The 19184-nt window shown below is 50.1% G+C and overlaps 3 protein-coding genes across 4 annotated transcripts; 1 reads left to right on the plus strand and 2 right to left on the minus strand.

Moving 5' to 3' along the window:
* Positions 1–381: 381 nt before the first annotated feature.
* Positions 382–3048, minus strand: si:dkey-16n15.6 (organic solute transporter subunit alpha). Its single transcript, XM_057039672.1, has 7 exons — positions 2604–3048; positions 2125–2276; positions 1978–2051; positions 1747–1902; positions 1554–1665; positions 1225–1477; positions 382–1134 (listed from the first exon to the last, which is right to left on the minus strand). The coding sequence occupies exons 1-7, from the start codon at positions 2668–2670 to the stop codon at positions 713–715; spliced, it is 1236 nt and encodes a 411-aa protein (XP_056895652.1). The 5' UTR covers positions 2671–3048; the 3' UTR covers positions 382–712.
* Positions 3049–3180: 132 nt separating this feature from the next.
* LOC130529442 (protein-serine O-palmitoleoyltransferase porcupine-like) lies at positions 3181–6779 on the minus strand. 2 transcript variants are annotated; one of them, XM_057039664.1, is made up of 13 exons: positions 6621–6779; positions 6131–6278; positions 5586–5778; positions 5355–5398; positions 5053–5234; positions 4849–4979; positions 4530–4655; positions 4363–4463; positions 4146–4222; positions 3936–3999; positions 3734–3819; positions 3546–3656; positions 3181–3468 (listed from the first exon to the last, which is right to left on the minus strand). In XM_057039664.1, exons 2-13 carry the CDS (start codon positions 6264–6266, stop codon positions 3367–3369), a joined length of 1353 nt encoding a protein of 450 aa, XP_056895644.1. In that variant the 5' UTR covers positions 6267–6278; positions 6621–6779; the 3' UTR covers positions 3181–3366. The 2 variants fall into 2 exon arrangements, with proteins under 2 accessions (XP_056895644.1, XP_056895645.1); XM_057039665.1 differs by lacking the exon at positions 6621–6779 and having other exon boundaries at positions 5586–5870.
* Positions 6780–7373: 594 nt separating this feature from the next.
* LOC130529434 (myelin transcription factor 1-like) lies at positions 7374–18877 on the plus strand. Its single transcript, XM_057039647.1, is given in 25 exon segments — positions 7374–7726; positions 8495–8546; positions 9547–9601; positions 9671–9713; positions 9905–9970; positions 10044–10288; positions 10462–11334; positions 11337–11579; positions 11646–11765; positions 11923–12013; positions 12291–12404; positions 12505–12722; positions 12796–12995; positions 13069–13284; positions 13489–13637; positions 13725–13787; positions 14142–14210; positions 14391–14453; positions 14583–14666; positions 14732–14817; positions 14820–14952; positions 17043–17134; positions 17212–17315; positions 17453–17596; positions 18541–18877. Coding segments are annotated over 23 exon segments (3615 nt in total). The 5' UTR covers positions 7374–7726; positions 8495–8546; the 3' UTR covers positions 18685–18877.
* Positions 18878–19184: the final 307 nt, after the last annotated feature.

A 19184-nucleotide genomic window follows, 5' to 3' on the forward strand; every position in this document is an offset into this window, starting at 1 on the left:
CCTTCCTCAGCATCCATCCTCTCCATCCATCCATCCTCTCCATCCATCCATCCCCTAAGATATTAGACTTCCGTCAACTCTGATGTGGTGAATTTGACCCATTTTCTTTCCATGTTTGTCTTCATCCGCTGGCCAACGTGCACGCTCTGATGCGCATGTGCGGATCATTGGTACCACCTGGGAGCTTGTCTGAGTCCAGCAGGCCCAACTGAGCCAGAACCCTTGGAGAGAGTTTAAATTTCAGCTGAACAATATTAAAGGTTGTTGTTGAATGATTGAAAGTGTTTGTCGATGTTTTGGTCTGTTTAACGATCCAACGATTGTTATAAATGTGAGATTTAAGTTCTTAAAAGTCTGAGAAAATGACAACAGCACATAAAATCCAGTTCTGATCATTAAGTTCCAAATTTCTGACAGGAATTTAAGACTTGGTCTTTTATTCAAGGTCAGTGAATGAAACTGTGATCAGAGTGGATCACAGCACCAACGAGCAAATACCAGAGAAGAAGTGAAAGTGATGCTTCAGTGAAATGTTGGATCTGGCTGGAATCCACATTTTATTGTTTGTAATCCTGCAGATTTACTGACACTCAAATCCGTCCTCAACTGTGATCCAGATCCAGGCCTCCAGACCAGTTTAAAGGACTTGACGCAGGCCCTGGAAAGACCTCCATTCTTTTATTCTATTCTGCTGTAGTTCAGTCGTAGTTTCTCACACCACAGTGACGTCACTGGAGTTCTGCTGGGTCATTTCTGCTCTGACGCTGATGCGAGTCAGATCCAGATCCAGACCAGCTTCCTCTGTACAGCTCGGTTTCGTTGCTTCACGTTTGGCTTGAGGGAAAAAGAAACCGTCCAAGGGCTCGTGCTCGATCCTGCATAAGGCGTCTTCACCAGCACTGAAGAACGTGGGATTTGAGGCACCGGAGAGACGGCAACCGGACCGGGCCTCCTCCGCCAGCAGCTGAAGCTTGTTTTGGGTCATGTGACTGTCTGTTTGAACAGCTCTGTCAGTCTGACACACGCTGATGGGCCCCTCCACAGCCTCCAAACTTGGCTCCACCTTACGGAAGGTGTGGCGAGCATAGAGGCCGATGCAGAACATCTCCACGATCACACAGTAGTGGTAGATCACTGGAGGGAGACGACAGGAAGAGCAAGGAATAAAGAACAACTCAAATTAGCAGGTGAAAGAGAGGAGAGGCCGCGCCTGCTGGGACCTACTCTGCGATCTGGCCACCACAGAGAAGGGAGGCGTGCACGGGATGACCTCCAAAGCCCCCATCGTCTCCAGGATTCCACTCTGAAGACCACACAGCACCAGAACCACGATGATGCAGATGAACTTTGCTCTCAGTCCGTAGCCATGTAAAGAGCTCTTAGTGGCTTTGTAAAAAAGAAGGTAGCCATAGAATGAAAGGAAGGTGGAGGCGCCGATGATGGCGTTCACGTACACGTTAGGGTTGACCGAATCCACCTGGAGAACAGAGCCAGTTTATGGTGCAGCTGCACAATCTGTGACACTCACACGCACATCAGGACGCGCCACTCACATCTCCGTAGTCGTACTGCTCATCCGTCCACAGGACCAACATGACAAAAAAGAGGAGGCTGCGCACGACCGACAGCTGCAGCACAGCCGCCACCATCCAACCGCGGCTGCCGCTGCACACAGGAGACAACCCACACAGGCCGGTCAGCACGCAGGAGACACACGGCTCCCGAGGCTGTGCTGGACAGGTCTACCTGTTGATGGCCACCATAGGAAGACAGCAGCAGCAGCAACAGGGGAAAGGGTCTGGAGAAACCTGCTGTCCGGCCAGAGCTGCCAACATACGAGCTTTGCCCCCAAAGAAGTCCTCGATCAGGCCCATGAATTTGATCAAGGTTATGGAATGATACCTGCAGAACACAGCAGCAGCGCCAACCCGGTCAGAGTTCATCGTGAGGTCAGTCGCTCGACTTGATCAAACTCACAGCGCAGCCACGAAGTTACACAGTGATGATGAGCGCGGGACGAAGAGCGCCACCAGGGAGGTCACGGCCAAAACCTGCAGGAGCCAGAAGCGCACATGATTAGAGCGGCGCCACAGGACGGGCAGCGGTGTGTGAGCCGGACGCTACCGGGTACATCCCGAGTATCCACAGGTAGAACCATCGTCTTCGAGGAGAAGAGACGTGGCGCAGGAAAAAGCCCACCTCCTCCAGGAAGATCCCCAGTAAGATGACAGCCAGGCCGGCCGGGATGAGGAAGAGCCACAGTTCATCTTTTATGGCTGTCACACACACACACACACACACACACACACACACACACACACACACACACACACACACACACACACACACACACACACTCGTGTTTGATGGCACAGCTGCTCATAAAAAGCTTTTAACGGTTGTCTCAACCAGCAAAGATCCACGTTTACTGCAGTTGTGTTTTTTAATCGGTCGGTGGAGGATTGCGACATCTTTACGGAGCCAAAACTATCTGGGGATGGCGGTTATGGCAGGAGAGTAACTAGAACTAACCCTTCAGCTTAAATAACCCTTGCCTTCTTACATTTGTCCTGGTACGTTCACGCCTCTCCAGCCTCACTCACCACTGAAGATCTGGGAGGACAGCGGAATCTCAGGCCCAAACCAGCTGCAGTTGCTCCCTTTCCTCATTCTAACATCACGGTCGGACTCCCGTCAGCAGAAACACATCCAATCTGTCCATGAAGCCAACGGCACCAGATCAGGCCGGAGGACTTCCCACTGGACCTGGTGAGCTTCCGTGTTGAGCAGAGTGTGTGTGTGTGCGTGCAGGTGTTAATGATTGACCAGGTACAGCAGCAGCACAGGTGAGAGATCCAAGTTCATCCTAATCAACAGATTCCTCTTCACTCACGTTAGACAGAACATCCTTCAGCTTTCAGAAGGTTGGCCAGTTACCGCCTGCTGTGTCCAGCCCAGCCCAGTTTAGTCCAGATCAGTCCAGTTTAGCCCAGCCCAGTTTAGTCCAGATCAGTCCCGTTTAGTCCAGCCCAGTTTAGTCCAGATCAGTCCCGTTTAGCCCAGCCCAGTTTAGCCCAGATCAGTCCCGTTTAGTCCAGCCCAGATAAATCAACGATGGTTTAAACGTACTGAAGCATGGTGTCAGTCACGACTGCAGTAAAAGTTCTGAACATGCTAAAAGACATTTAAAATGTGGTTTAGATCTTGATGATTTCCACCAAAACCCTCCAACATCTTTATTTATTATTCCAACAGATTTAATACAAAAGTAGAAAAAGCTGTAACAAAGTTCCAGGAACATCTTCACATCTTCCATCCTCAGTCGGACCCACCTGAGCACAGGTGAGTCGTGTGTGTCCGATCTGCTCACTTGATCAAGCGGTAGAAGACCCAGCAGGCCAGCACCACCCAGTGACTGGCCCAGTTGAGCTGGGCCCACCTGTGGATGGTGTGGCTGGCCCGGTAGCCCTGGAACGACAAACAACCAGCACGTCAAGCTTCATTTGTTCCCTCTGCTGAAGCCGAGTGTGACGTCATGGTCCTACTTCTTCTGCTTCCTGTTCATCAACTCCAGGATCAAACATGGATCCCAGGTAGGTGAGGTGAACGATGGCCAAGAGGCTGAAAACCAGGTTGAGCAACATCACCCAAAACTCCTGCAGACGGGGAAGAATCAACTTTAAACCTTCTCATCACTCCTCCGTCTCCAACAGCGATGGTGATGACGTGAGACCTGCTTGTGCTGATGGTGGCAGCCTGAGCTGCAGGGTCTGCTCAGGACACAGGCGCTGAAGATGGACGCCAGCCTCTTCCTCAGAACTACAGAGGAAAGAAATCAGCCTGGATCAAGTAGCTACAACAGACGGGCGAATAGCGTCAGACGACCATCCCGGAGAGCTGGTCGGGCAGCAGACGCCTCAGCGCGGCCTCCCTACCGTGTTCAACATAGGTGATGAAGCCCAGAGAGAGAAGAACAGCTCCCAGGTGGAAACTCAGACCCTGAGAGGAACAAACCAGAGTCAGGCCAAGAAAGTGACCCTCAGCCGCTGAGGTGATCCGTGCTACACTAAAGTGCTTCACACACAGCGTCAACACGGCTTTGACCCCCCAGATCGACCAAAAGTATGGAGGAGCATCATACTAACATGCAGCAAGGCGCTGGCCGTGTAGGTCATCAGGATGGCAGGAAAGGTGCCCAGTTTCATGGCATTTTTGAAGACATCTGAGGAACAGACAGAACACAGAAGCTCGGAACGTTTCAAAAGCAGCCACAGAAGTTCAACGGCTGAAGGACTTCCAAGTCCCCAGCAGCACAGGAGAGGCCCTGGGGTCTGCTGGGAGGTGAACACACAGGAAACCTACATGTCTTCAGCCACTGGGACATGGGAATGTTCCAGGACGTCACCACCAGCACCATGGAGCGCGGCATCTCCACAGCGAGAGGCTTCACCACACTCACATCCCTGCACAAGAAAAAGGCAGCTCAGGTCCACAGCAGCCCTTCAGCCACAGCCCCGAGCCCCACTCACCAGGAGGTCCGACCCTTCTCCTCAGTGGCGCCGGCTCCGGCCAGCATGGCGCTCCCTTCGCTCAGGTGACCCACGAAGTAATTACTGAAGTGGAAGGACACGGCGTTCTCATACGCGTCCAGCCACCTGTGGAACACCACACACATCAGCTTCTCCAGCCGCTCTCTGACCCGGTCCACAACAGGTCTCCATCTGGGCGCCAGAACTTTGGAGGCAGCTGTATTCTAGGAAACGTGGGTCTGTAGAGGCTAATTCATGATGTTGATGATCTGTGAGCACCTCAGGCTGCATTTCATTAAAACAAAGGCTGGAATCTCACTTCTGTGTGACCGAGTTTCCCTGAAGTGGGACAAACACGGTGAAGAAGTACGGAGCCACGCAGGTGGAGACCAGCAGGCAGATCTGACTTCTCAGCAGGCTGAGGGAGGAGCAGCACAGCCAGCGCCAGCTCTGAGGAACAGAGACGGGATCAAAAGACTCAGGAATTATGGATCCCATGAGGAAACCAAGGAGGAAGCCTCACCAGAGCTCTACCTCCGATGGCATTCTTATAACTGGAGAAGCTGATCCAGGGTCCGAAGATCACGGTGCCCACAAAGAAAAGGTAACCCAGAAACTCAGCTGCGGAGGGCAGGTCAACCACAGCCCCTCTGTCCAGGTCAAAGCCCAAAGAGATGACTTTCATGGCCACCACCATCTGAGAGCCTCAATCAGATTCAGAGTTAGAAGAAATCATTTCATCTGAGTTTGTTGGAGTTCTGCTGTAACATGGATGAAGATCTGAGCTCATGAGATTCGCTGAGATTAGCTGCTCAGAATATTCACCTCTGATTTTATTCCAGGTCACAATGTCAATGAAATGCAGCTCTCTGAAATAAAACAGACAAATGGATTAATGCAACAGAAACAACACAAAAAAGTCACCTGGATCTCAGAAAAAGGCTTTTTCATCATTAAAATCTCCCTCTATCTGCGGTCCAAACTGATGAAAAGGGAACTTTGTGAGCTCAGTTGCTGGTGCAGCTCTGACGCCACTGAACTGCATCTCAAACTCACCCGATGAGCAGGTAGAGGAGCACCACAGCGGAGAGGAGGAGGCCTCTGCTGCCGGAGCGCGGGCTCAGCAGGAGCACCAGGTAACAGAGGAGGCTCAGGAGCAGCACCCACAACATGTGCACATCAAAGAAGAGGAAGAGGGCGTACATCCCAGCCAGCAGCGACGCTACATGCTTCACTGTGGACACACAGCCTGACACACGATGCCGTCATGCACATTACAGGCGTTTTATCCACGGAGGCGTGTAAGAACTTCACCCACTGTTCTGCTTAAGCTGCACAAATCTTCAACGTTCAAAAAAAGTGCTTATTTAGGATTTAAACTGTAGCGTAAACAGATCATCTATTCATTAAAAACAGTTTGATATATGATATGAAGTTCTAAAAGAGTAAAAATGACATGGCAAAACTGTGGCGTGCACAAGTGTGTCGAAGGTGGTGTTTGATGGTGAAACGGTGTGTTTCCAACGTGGTTTTGAGAGGGTCACACACCCACATGAAACACACACTCAGTGGCAGGAGATGCTGGCGGGTGTGTGTCTCACCCAGTCTGAAGCAGAGTCTGCAGAGCAGGCAGAGCAGAAGCAGCTTCCACACCTGCTGAAGGCCCTGCTGCAGCGTGCTCACGCCACAGCTCTCGGCCAGCTGTTGCCATAGCAACAGCCTGGTGGACAGGTCCATCCTCTCATCAACCTAAGACAAAACCATGTTCGTTTTAAACGGGCCGAATGTTCCTAAACCGCTGGAGTAAATCGCTCCCAAATGTGAGACGTTTTTATTGTGATCTGTTCCATAAAAATATAATTTCTCAGACAATGCTACATGTATCATATGTATCATATATTTTCCCCACAGTTCGAGTGTTGGATGCAGCCCTATAGAGCCATAAAACACACGTCCAATCTGCAAATAACAATCATTAAAGCAAACACTGCTTCGGATTTACCAAGTCTTAGAATAAAAAAGAGACGCACCCAAAGTTTTAAAACCTATTTGATGCTAAATCATCGCAGAAAAGTGGCAAAACAGACTCACGCGATCGAAACAGTCCCTGAACTATTCAGCCGAGGGCCGAAGGAGAACAAACGGACCCAAGTTCTCTCCTTCCATCACAGCAGCGACGCAACTTTCACGGCTTCGTGTCTCTTTTTCTTCTTCGTGTCTTTTCTTCTTCTTCGTGTCTCTTCTTCTTCTTTTTCCGTCTTCTTCTTCTTCACAGGTTGTAATCTTCTGACCTCTACTCTGCCCTCTAGCGGAGGGAAATGTCGCAGCTTTTATTATAAAACGCAAAAACAAAACAACAAAAAAGAATTTTTGCGGCTGATTTTAGTTTTGTCATCTTCCACTAAAAAACGACAAAAAGAATAAAGACAACGTGAACGGAACGGAAAACCCAAACGTTTGTTTTATGGAGCATTTGGGCTATTCAGTCACTGTTGCTGCAGTCTTTTATTGTGTAATAAAGGTAAATCATCATATCACTGTGAAGCAGCTGACTTTATTGTTGATGTACGTGGTATTTGCCAAAATGAGAGCTGGCACGTGAACTTAATATATGTTAGATCGTTATTGTCTGAATTTGTCTTTTTAAAAGCAGGTGTTGTATCTATATTTTTCTCCAGGGTGGTGGAGCTAATCTCATTGTCTGAATTCAGACATGTGATTAAAGATGTGTTCTCTGATTGGCTGCCGGCAGCGTTTCGGATTAACATTGTAAATATTTTTCAGTAACTTTGGAAATGATCATTTGTGAGTTTCATAGTTTGGGATTTTGGGATCGTGGGCCTGTGCTGCCGTCTCCCAGCTGCTCCGCGGCTCGTTAACTATTGACACGGTGTCCCTGCAGGCGGCCGCCCGCTCACCGGAGGCCTGGAGCGGCCTGTCCCGGCCTGGGGCCCGCCTGCAGCCCTCCTGGGCTCCGACAGGGGGCAGTGCAGCTGAAACTGTCCATGGTGCTGAAAACTGGGCCGATTCTGTTGGTTGCCGAACACCTCGGGGGGCAACTGGACTCCGTCTGAGCCGCCGTCGCTCGTCAGGTACCCCGCCTTGTTCCGACCGTTTTCCTGCGGTTCCGAGTTGCCTTGAGCGTGTGTTTGCGGTGCCGGGGATGCGGGAGCGGAGGGGGAGGGGAGCGCTGTAAGGTAAGGCTTTATGTCCTGACAAAGAGCGTCAAGCGCACTTATTTGTCGGTATTCTCGGGCCTCGACCCGATCTCCGCCGGGGGATCCGACCCACACGCACAAAGCGACGAGTCCAGAATCCTTTCGGACGGAATGTTGGTTCGGCGACGCGTTTAAACCGATTATGACGATTGTTGTTCAGCATTTTCGGGCCGACAGTCGCGCGCCGGTGCTCTCACGGCTTCTGTCCCGGTACAGCCGGAGACACAGCGGCCCGGTTCTGGACAGCGGGCCGGCCCAGCTCCGCTGTCACCGTCCGAGCCCACTGTACTGTAGGCCCGTACGGTGCTGGCTTTGTGCGTGCGTGCGTGCGCGCGTGCGCGCGTGCGTGCGCGTATTCGCACACCGTCATTATTGTGTAATAATGGATCAGCGACATACAGGGAGAGCGAGACAGCTGGACATGATTCCTGTCCTGGACCCTGTCCTGGATCCTGTCCTGGGTCCTGTCCTGGATCCTGTCCTGGACCCTGTCCTGGATCCTGTCCTGGGTCCTGTCCTGGATCCTGTCCTGGGTCATTATGAAGGTTCTGGAACCACGAGGACTTTTACTAGTTTACCAAACAGCTCGGTCCCAACTTCAGCCTGCTGAGCTTGAGTCCAGACTGATCTGAGCTCGGTTCTCCACAGGGTTCTGGAGACGTCCCGCTCCAGAAGTAGAAGGTTTAAAGGGAAGAGGGTGAAATGTTCTTTTGTTGAGTGATGGTTCTGGTTCTGGTTCTGTTCCAGCCGACAGATGATGAGAAGATTGAGGCTGAAGCATCGCTGAAGCAGCATCAAAGTACCTGTCTGTCTGTCTGTCTGTCTGTCTGTCTGTCTGTCTGTCTGTCTTCCACCATCCATCCATCCATCCATCCATCTGTCCGTCATCCATCCATCCATCCATCCACCATCATCCATCCATCCATCTCCATCCATCCATCATCCATCCATCCATCCATCATCCATCCATCATCATCCATCCATCCATCATCCATCCATCATCCATCATCCATCCATCCATCCACCATCATCCATCCATCCACCATCATCCATCCATCCACCATCATCCATCCACCATCATCCATCCATCCATCCATCCTCCATCCATCCACCCATCCATCCACCCATCCATCAGCCATCATCCATCCATCTATCCATCCATCCATCCATCCATCCATCCATCCATCCATCTATCCATCCATCCATCATCCATCCATCATCCATCCATCCATCCATCCATCCATCCATCCATCCATCCATCCACCATCATCCATCCATCCTCCATCCATCCTCCATCCATCCATCATCCATCCATCCATCCACCATCATCCATCCACCCATCCATCATCCATCCATCTATCCATCATCCATCCATTATCCATCATCCATCATCCATCATCATCCATCCATCCATCCATCCATCCTCCATCCATCCATCCATCCATCCATCATCCATCCATCCATCCATCCATCAATCCATCATCCATCCATCCATCATCCATCCATCCATCCATCCATTATCCATCCATCCATCCATCCAGCCATCCATCCATCCATCCATCCATCATCCATCCATCCATCCATCCATCATCCATCCATCCATCCATAATCCATCATCCATCCATCCATCCATCCATCCATCCATCCATCATCCATCCATCCATCCATCCATTATCCATCATCCATCATCCATCCATCCATTCATCCATCGTCCATCCATCCATCCATCCATCCATCCATCCATCCATCCATCCATCCCCTCCCCGTGTCTTCATGGTGCTCTTGTCTCTTGTCTCCAGATGAGTCAGGACGTGACAGAGACCAGAACACGAACTCGATCCAAAGGGATCCGCGGTGAGTCAGACTCATCTCATCGATTCTTCTGTCTCTGAGTCGTTCAGTGACGTTTTTTCTGCCGTCCAGCATCATCAGAACTGGCAGCACAGGAGATGAAGCCAGAGTTGAGGTGAGACTCCACAACCATCCTCAGGTCCTGAGAGAGTGCAGCCTTTACAGGAAGTGTGTGTGTGTGTGTGCGTGCGGGTGTGTGTGTGTGCGTGCGGGTGTGTGTGTGTGTGTGTGTGCGTGTGTGTGTGTGTGCGTGCGTGCGTGCGTGCGTGCGTGCGTGTGTGTGTGTGTGCGTGCGTGTGTGTGCAGCAGCTGCCCCACCCCCGGCTGTGACGGCAAAGGTCACGTCAGTGGGCGATACTCACGTCACAGAAGGTAAAGTTCTGGCTGCTCTTCATCACATGAAGCCGCGCTGGTTGGGTTCTCACGCTCGTCCTGCCGTCACCAGCGTGCTGGGCTGCCCCATCGTGAAGAAGAGGAAGCTGGAGGAGGCCGAGGAGAGCCAGTCTGCTCCCAAGAAGAGGAACCAGCCTGTCAAACAGGCGGCAGGAGAAGACTTCACCCACGACACCTCAGACGAGGAGGAGGAAGAGGAGGAGGGAGAGGAGGAAGGAGAGGAGGAGGCAGAGGAGGAGGAGGAGCTGAGAGAAAAGAAGAAACCCACCTCAAAGATCAGAGCAGAAGCAACAAAAGGTGAGAGAAGGTTTTATACTGGTTACACTGGGACAGGGCGGAGTGAGGGACTGGTTTTACTGGGGAGGAGAAGAGCTGCTGGAGATGTTGTCTGAAGTCTGCTGCAGCTTCTCACCGTGATGTTGGAGATGATCAAGGAAATAATTTTCATCCACATTTTGAATCTCCAGCAGAAAGTTCACCAGCAGGAGCTCCACCAGACTCAGAGGTTTGTTCTGCAGATGATGGAGCGACTTCAGGGAACCAATGTGAGAACAAAGACGTCTCGCAGGAAGTTGCTGCTGAAGTTCACCAGCAGGAGGAAACAAATCCAGAGGAGGAGGAGGAGGAGGAGGAGGAAGAGGAGGGTGGCCTGACTACAAAAGATCAGGTGTCGGAGCAACTGGAAGAAGAAATGACGGTCATCAATCTCACAAAAACAAAAGAAGAGGAGAAGAATGAAGAGGACGTCACAAAAACCACCGAAGAAGAGCACCGGGAAAGACGAGAGGTTCCTGAAGAAGCAACAGTGGTGGAGAGGCCAATGATCAACCAGGAAAACTCTGATCATCAGTATTCCAGTGGAGATTACAAACATCAGGCCAAAGAAGTAGCAGAGGAGCAGCAGCAAGAGGAGGAGAAGGAGGAAGAGGAAGAGGAGGAGGAAGAACCAGAAGAAGAGGAGGAAGAAGAGGAGGCAGAAGAGAGGGTGGTCCACCATGACAATGACACTCTGTACGCTTTTAGTCCGCACACTCAGGGATCTGAACCTGAGGTGTCACTCAGGGAAGAAAAGATCTGCACCCCCATGACTGAGGAAGAGGAGGATGAGGAGGAACTGGAGGAGGAGCAGGAGGAGGAAAGGCGGGAAGAGGAGGAGCACGGCCACGAAAAGGAGGAGGGAGAGTTGATGATTGAGGAGGACGAGGATGACCAAGACTCCATTAAAGCATCTCCAGCTACAGTGGTCATAGAAGTCCGATCTGAGGAGGAAGATGAAGAAGAAGATGATGATGAAGAAGATGATGAGGAGGAGGACGAGGAGGAGGAGGAGGAAGAGGAGGAGGAGAGGAGGAGGATGGAGTGGAACAGGATCGTGTCTCAGAAGGCTCAGGAATTACAGATGACTCAGAAAACTGGGACATGAGTCGGGGGAACCTGGGCCTGCTGGAGAAGGCCATCGCTCTGAAGGCCGGGGAGGTGAAGGGCGGTGAGGAGGTGCAGAGCTCCCCAGAGTACCACCCGTACGGCAGCTCCAGCAGGAGCTCGCAGGGCGCCGGCGCCGCCCGCCGCTCCGCCTACTACGGTAAAGGTGAGGGCGTCTGCAGGGCGCCGAGCTACACCGGCACATCCGTCTCACTGTCTCATCCCTGTTCAGACAAGAAGGAAGTGAAATGTCCAACGCCAGGGTGTGACGGGACGGGTCATGTGACCGGGCTGTACCCACACCACCGCAGCCTGTCCGGATGTCCTCACAAAGATAGAGTTCCTCCAGAGAGTCAGTAACTCCCTTCTCTTCTTACAATAACTACAACTAATGCGTTACTAACTCCTTCTGTTCACCTGGGACAGGAGACAGTACTAAAACTACTGCTGACACCCTGCTGTGATCTTTGTGTGTGTGTGTGTGTGTGTGTGTGTGTGTGTGTGTGTAGTCCTGGCCATGCATGAGAACGTGCTGAAGTGTCCCACTCCTGGCTGCACAGGCCAAGGCCACGTCAACAGTAACCGCAACACACACCGCAGGTCAATACAACACACACACACTCACAGACACACACGCACAGACACACACTCACAGACACACACTCACAGACACAGACACACACACACACTCACACAGGTAGTCTCTTCTTCTCTAATTCTACTAACACCCTGGACATGTTGGTGAATCAGCTCCTCTCAGCAGATGTGAGCTGTTCTGTTGTACATGATTGCAGCTGCTCCAGCTGTGAGTCACCTGTGAGTCACCTGTGAGTCACCTGTGTGAACCCTAACCTGGTGCACCTTGTTCCCCCGACAGCCTCTCCGGCTGCCCCATAGCAGCAGCAGCGAAGCTGAACAAGACGCAGGACAAGCAGGTTCACTTACAGCCGCCGGCCAGCGAAGCTTCTTCCAACTCTGACAGAGTCCTCAGGTCAGACGTGTGTCTGTGTCTCCTACACCGGCTGCAGGTGCACCACTTTGATTTTGTTGGACCACTGTTGTCTCACCACGGGCGCCGGCTTCTCCTGCAGGCCCATGTGTTTTGTGAAGCAGCTGGAGATCCCTCAGTACGGCAGCTTCCGGCCCAACACCGTGACCACCACACCTCGAGCTAACCTGGCCAAGGAGCTGGAGAAATACTCCAAGGTGTCTTTTGACTATGCAAGCTTTGATGTCCAGGTGTTTGGAAAGCGCACGTTGATTCCAAAGACACCCAGCAGCACTGAAACATCACCCAAAGCCTTCAAATGTAAGCGCTGCTCAGCTCCCAGCTCCTGGTGGCATCTGTGTCCTCTCATTCTGGTTCCACTGTTCCCACCCAGCCAAGTCATTCCCTAAGGCCTCGTCTCCCAGTCAAAGCGCATCGGGGGGCTTTTCTAAGAACGCCACATCTTCCACCTACGACTACAGCCAAGACGCAGAGGCCGCCCACATGGCCGCCACCGCCATCCTCAACCTGTCCACCCGCTGCTGGGAGCGACCAGAGAGCCTCTGCAGCGTGTCCAGGGAGCCCTGTTCCAAGGTTCTCTGACTCTTTTCCAGAGCGATTCTCCAGGCTGAGCTGTGTCCAACATCTGTGTCTGTGAACCTGGCAGGAGTCCGACATCGAAGTGGATGAGAACGGCACCCTGGATCTCAGCATGAAGAAGACAAAGAGGGAGGGTCTCCAGGCCTCAGAGCCTCCTTCCTCTTCCTCGTCGTCCTCCCAGCTCACTGGAGCCACCTTGTCTCAGGGCCACTCTCAGCCAGAGTGGGAGGAGCCTCTTGATTTCACCACACAAACTGGTGTGAAGGAGGAGGACCATGAAGAGGTACTGAAAAGCGTCTCTATCAGATGATTGATAGGTGTCTACAGGCTTCCAACAGCACCTGGATCCCCAATATTACACCTATATTCATGTTGACATGTCCAAACATTGTGTTGATGTGTTCCAAAAAACGTCTGCACTGACACACCTGAAGGTGTTTGATGGCCACCGTGTTCCTCAGCTGTGGCGACTCTTTCCCGTCCCCAGGTGGAGTATGCAGCTCCATCATACACCTCATCAGATGCTGAGGAAGAGGACCAAGACAACCTGGAGGACAGGAAGTACCCGGGTGAGGTCACGACCAGCAGCTTCAAGGTCAAGTTTCAGGCCAAAGACAGCAAGAAGGAGCTTCTTGTGTAAGTTTGTGCTGAACAAACCTCCAGATGTTCCATCCTGGCACATCTGTTTTCAGCATCAGCTCTGCTCTTTGTCTCGGTCTCTAGATGTCCAACTCCCGGCTGTGACGGCAGCGGACACATAACAGGAAACTACGCGTCCCACCGAAGGTACGAGCTGTGCGCGGACTGGAGCATGTTTCCTTCAGAGGTCTTGGTGTGACTGGACTTGATGTAGTTTTGGACTGAGCTTTGAAGCAGCTGGTCCAGTTATTCCACCACAAAAACATCGTCTGGACCGGCGAATGTGGAGAAATCCACCCGTCTTTGGGGCTGAAGCTTCTTTCTGAGACTAAGAAACATTAATGTCACTTAAGCTGAGATTACGCAAATTCAGCTTTTGATGCCTCCTCAGAGATCAGAGAGTAAATGAATTCCAGTGTTTCCCTCTCCTTCACTCAGACACCCTCTCCTCCATCTGTTTCCCTCTCTGATGTTTTCTCTTTAACCTCTCTGATCTTCCAGTCTGTCAGGCTGTCCTCTCGCTGATAAATCACTTCGGACCCTAATGGCTGCCCACACAGCTGAACTGAAGTATGTCCGCTTTCATCCGTCTCTCACCCCAACACGTTTCCAACACTGTAGCTGCAGCTCTTCTTCTGGCCTCCTTTCAAAGCAAAATTAAGTCTTAATTCCGCAACTCTGAATCTGACCCAGGCAGAAACGTGGTTTTATCCTGCAGCTGTGTGACAGCAGAGACTGTCTGTGTTTCAGGTGTCCGACTCCCGGCTGCGACGGATCGGGACACATCACGGGAAACTACGCTTCCCATCGGAGGTAGAAGCTCCGTAAAAGTCCTCAGTCATTTACGACAGGAGAAACGGGTTCTTCACTGTTAGACTCCCGTTTGCCTCCTCCTGCTGTTTCACTCCGCTGAAACGTTGCTAACTTTGCTCCTTCTGCCAGTCTGTCCGGGTGTCCTCGAGCCAAGAAAAGTGGGGTCAAAGCAACACCGACCAAGGACGACAAAGAAGACTCGGAGTTGTTGAGGTGAGCGATCAAAAGAAAATCTTCCTTTGTTGCCCTTCAGAACTAACCCCTACCTCCCCCGCCAGGTGTCCAGTTCCTGGTTGTGACAGTCTGGGCCACATCAGTGGGAAGTACGCCACCCACCGCAGTGCCTACGGCTGTCCGCTGGCAGCACGCGCCAGAAGGAGGGGCTTCTGAACGGGACCCCGTTCTCCTGGAAGGCCTTCAAAGCCGAGGGTCCGACCTGCCCGACGCCGGGCTGCGACGGCTCCGGACACGCTAACGGCAGTTTCCTGACTCACCGAAGGTATCGGAGCGGAGAAAGTGTTCATCCCTAACCTTGAACTGTGTTATTGATTTCCAGTTGTTTTAAAATGATGTCATTGTTTTAAAAAAAAGCCATTTATGAACCAAAAAGCTGATTTAAATATTTCTGTCACCAGTTTGAGTAGATGAAAGCAAGTTTACGTCCACAATGTTCACACAAAGACTTTCCCAGAGCTTCACAAGATAGAACAAAAACAGAGATACATTAAAACAAAAACACTTTATTAAAATAATGAGACTGAGAGATGGAACTCTCCTCATCTGTTAAAAATAATAAAGGTTAACAGCAGCCCACAGGTGTTCAGGTGTTCCACAAGTGAGCAGCAACTAGAAGCTGCTGCACCTGGTCCTGGAGAGCAGGAGCAAACCTCCTCTGAGGACCTGCGGGGTCTGGACGGAGCATACAGTACATACAGTAAATCTGAAATACATATTGACCCTTCGGTGCTTTATAGACAAGTGGTGAGACCTGTAAACACACTCTTCCAATAATAAGTTATAGTTATTCAGCATCAGGTTGGAGGCCGCTGTCATTAGCTTACACTCATATATAGAGCAATGTCATCTGCAAAAAAATGATAGCAAATGATATAATATTCCACAATCTGAGCCAGAGGGAGCAAATAAATGTTAAATAAGAGAGGCCCAAGGACGGACCCTTGGGGAACTCCACAAGTGATTTTCATATGCTCCGTTTCATAATTACTAAGTGGCGCAGAGTAGTTAGTAAGTAAGTTAGTTAGTAGTTAGTAAGACTGAACCAATTTCATGTGCTGCCAGAAACTTACACCATTTTCAAGTCTGTCCAGCAGTTTTTTTATGTTCTGGTTGAGTATTGAAGGCAGCACCAAGATCCAGTAAGACTGGATGAGTCTCTGCTCACATTAATGTTATTCAGCACTTTTATTAGCTCAGTCTTAGTTTGGACTTTAATCTAAATCCATTTTGTCCCATAAATGCCTGAAAAGGTTGAGAAAAAAATCCTTTTTTTAGTCACATTAATACGCAGTAAAATATAAAGTGAAATTTGTTTATGTACCTGCAGCCAACTGCAATGAACGATCAGTGACCACATCGAGAAGAACAGATAGAAAATAACTAAAAATATATAAGATTTCTTTCATCTGTGTGGTGTTTACACACATTATTGTTCATGAGGTGCAATTCTATAGGAAACAGATGAATTGTTTATTGAGCATAAATTGTCCAATTTATAATAGTCCAGTTTAAAATTGTCAAGTTTAAATAATCTAGTTTGAATAATCCATTTTACAATTATCCAGTTTAAAATAGTTCAGTATAAAATTGTCCAATTTAAAATTGTCCAGTTTAAAATTGTCAAGTACAAATCGTCTGGTTTGAATATTCCAGTTTAAAAGTATCCAGTTTAAAATAGTCTGGTTTAAAATAGTCTGGTTTAAAATAGTCCAGTTTAAAATAGTCTAGTTTACAATTATCCAGTTTAAAATAGTCTGGTTTAAAATAGTTCAGTATAAAATTGTCCAATTTAAAATAGTCCAGTTTAGAATAGTCTAGTTTACAATTATCCAGTTTAACATCGTCCAGTTTAAAATTATCCAGTTTAAAATAGTCTGGTTTAAAATAGTTCAGTATAAAATAGTCCAGTTTAGAATCGTCTAGTTTACAATTATCCAGTTTAACATCGTCCAGTTTAAAATTATCCAGTTTAAAATAGTCTGGTTTAAAATAGTTCAGTATAAAATAGTCTAGTTTACAATTATCCAGTTTAAAATAGTCTGGTTTAAAATAGTTCAGTATAAAATTGTCCAATTTAAAATAGTCCAGTTTAGAATAGTCTAGTTTACAATTATCCAGTTTAACATCGTCCAGTTTAAAATTATCCAGTTTAAAATAGTCTGGTTTAAAATAGTTCAGTATAAAATAGTCCAGTTTAGAATAGTCTAGTTTACAATTATCCAGTTTAAAATCGTCCGTTTCAGGCTGAGAGTGGGGCGGACAGATGGATTGTGGGTAAAGCTCTTGCACCTCTCAGTTTCTGTCCTCAGTCTTGACGCAGGACAACTGGTCCTGATCAGCTTCTCCTCTCAGTCTCTCAGGTTGTCCCAGAGCATCAGCCAATAAGAAGAAGGCAAAGTTACCTGGAGATGAGTTTATCACTGCAAAGTTTAGAGCCAGCGATGGTAAAAACTAGCTGTTCTTCAAAACCTGTAAAGGTCTGATGCTTCTCCAGAACTGAACAATTTCCCTGTTCTCTCAGTTCTGGACAACGATGAGGACATCAAACAGCTCAACAAGGAGATCAGCGAGCTGAACGAGTCCAACTCAGAGATGGAGGCAGACATGATGAACCTGCACACTCAGGTAGGAACAGCCAGGTGGCCCCAGCAGGAGGTCCCCCAGCAGGAGGTCCCTCAGCAGGAGGTCCCCCAGCAGGAGGTCCCCCAGCAGGAGGTCCCCCAGCAGGAGGTCTGGAGCCTGACTATCTGTGTCTGCTGTAGATCTCCTCCATGGAGAAGAACCTGAAGAACATGGAGGAGGAGAACAAACAGATTGAGGAGAGAAATGAGGCCCTGTTCCTGGAGCTGTCGGGCCTGAGTCAGGCCCTGATCCGCAGTTTGGCCAACATCCGCCTGCCGACCATGGTGAGAACACACTGCATACTGGTTATACTGGGACAGAGGGACTGGTTATACTGGGACAGAGGGACTGGTCATACTGGGACAGAGGGACTGGTTATACTGGACAGAGGAGACTGGTTATACTGGGACAGAGGGACTGGTTATACTGGGACAGAGGGACTGGTCATACTGGGACAGAGGGACTGGTTATACTGGGACAGAGGAGACTGGTTATACTGGGACAGAGGGACTGGTCATACTGGGACAGAGAGTCTGGTCATACTGGGACAGAGGGACTGGTCATACTGGAAGAGAGGGGACTGGTTATACTGGGACAGAGGGACTGGTTATACTGGGACAGATGGACTGGTTATACTGGGACAGAGGGACTGGTTATACTGGGACAGAGGAGACTGGTTATACTGGGACAGAGGGACTGGTTATACTGGGACAGGGGGACTGGTTATACTCGGACAGAGGGACTGGTTATACTGGGACAGAGGAGACTGGTTATACTGGGACAGAGGGACTGGTCATACTGGACAGAGGGACTGGTTATACTCGGACAGAGGAGACTGGTTATACTGGGACAGAGGGACTGGTCATACTGGGACAGAGGGACTGGTTATACTGGGACAGAGGAGACTGGTTATACTCGGACAGAGGAGACTGGTTACACTGGGACAGAGGGACTGGTTATACTGGGACAGGGGGACTGGTTATACTGGGACAGGGGGACTGGTTATACTGGGACAGGGGGACTGGTTACACTGGGACAGAGGAGACTGGTTACACTGGGACAGGGGGACTGGTTACACTGGGACAGAGGGACTGGTTATACTGGGACAGAGGAGACTGGTTACACTGGACAGAGGGACTGGTTATACTGGGACAGGGGGACTGGTCATACTGGGACAGGGGGACTGGTTATACTGGGACAGGGGGGGTAAATGACTTTCTTTTTCCAGCAGGAGCCGATGTCGGAGCAGAACTTCGACACGTATGTTGAAGCTCTCACTCACATGTTTACCAATAAAGACTGCTACCAGAACCCGGAGAACCGGGCTCTGCTGGAGTCCATCAACCAGGCCGTGAAGGGCATTGAGGTGTGACGCAGGGGGCGGAGCTTCAGTGACCACATTAACCTTTCTTTTCCTGAGCCTTTAGAAACTGTATGTAAATTGAATTCTTCTCATTTGTCATTGGTTATTTGCTTTTCTTTGATGTTTGCATGTTGCTTTATGATGGCACGGGTGAACGGGTGAATGGGTGAATGGTGAGTGGGTGATGGTGAATGGGTGAGTGGGTGAGTGGGTGAATGGGTGAGTGGGTGATGGTGAGTGGGTGATGGGTGAATGGGTGAGTGGGTGAATGGGTGATGGGTGATGAGTGAGTGGGTAATGGGTGAGTGGGTGATGGGTGAATGGGTGAATGGGTGATGGGTGAATGGGTGATGGTGAGTGGGTGATGAGTGAGTGGGTGAACGGGTGAGTGGGTGATGGGTGAATGGGTGAATGGGTGAGTGGGTGATGGGTGAGTGGGTGAACAGGTGAGTGGGTGATGGGTGAGTGGGTGATGAGTGAATGGGTGAGTGGGTGATGGGTGAGTGGGT

This window comes from Takifugu flavidus, chromosome 8 (genome assembly GCF_003711565.1).
Source record: "Takifugu flavidus isolate HTHZ2018 chromosome 8, ASM371156v2, whole genome shotgun sequence".
NCBI lineage: Eukaryota > Metazoa > Chordata > Actinopteri > Tetraodontiformes > Tetraodontidae > Takifugu > Takifugu flavidus.

Bases quoted from the DNA above. Each gene is read 5' to 3' on its own strand.
- si:dkey-16n15.6 (XM_057039672.1), bottom strand. From the start codon at position 2,670: ATGAGGAAAGGGAGCAACTGCAGCTGGTTTGGGCCTGAGATTCCGCTG. The intron at 1,666-1,746 runs GTAGACCTGTCC...TCCTGTGTGCAG, and splicing joins CCTATGGTGGCCATCAACAG to CGGCAGCCGCGGTTGGATGG. The intron at 1,478-1,553 runs GTGAGTGGCGCG...TCTGTTCTCCAG, and splicing joins AGCAGTACGACTACGGAGAT to GTGGATTCGGTCAACCCTAA.
- LOC130529442 (XM_057039664.1), bottom strand. From the start codon at position 6,266: ATGGACCTGTCCACCAGGCTGTTGCTATGGCAACAGCTGGCCGAGAGC. The intron at 4,980-5,052 runs GTGAGGCTTCCT...TCTGTTCCTCAG, and splicing joins CCATCGGAGGTAGAGCTCTG to AGCTGGCGCTGGCTGTGCTG. The intron at 4,656-4,848 runs GTGAGATTCCAG...GGTGTTCCACAG, and splicing joins GGAAACTCGGTCACACAGAA to GTGGCTGGACGCGTATGAGA.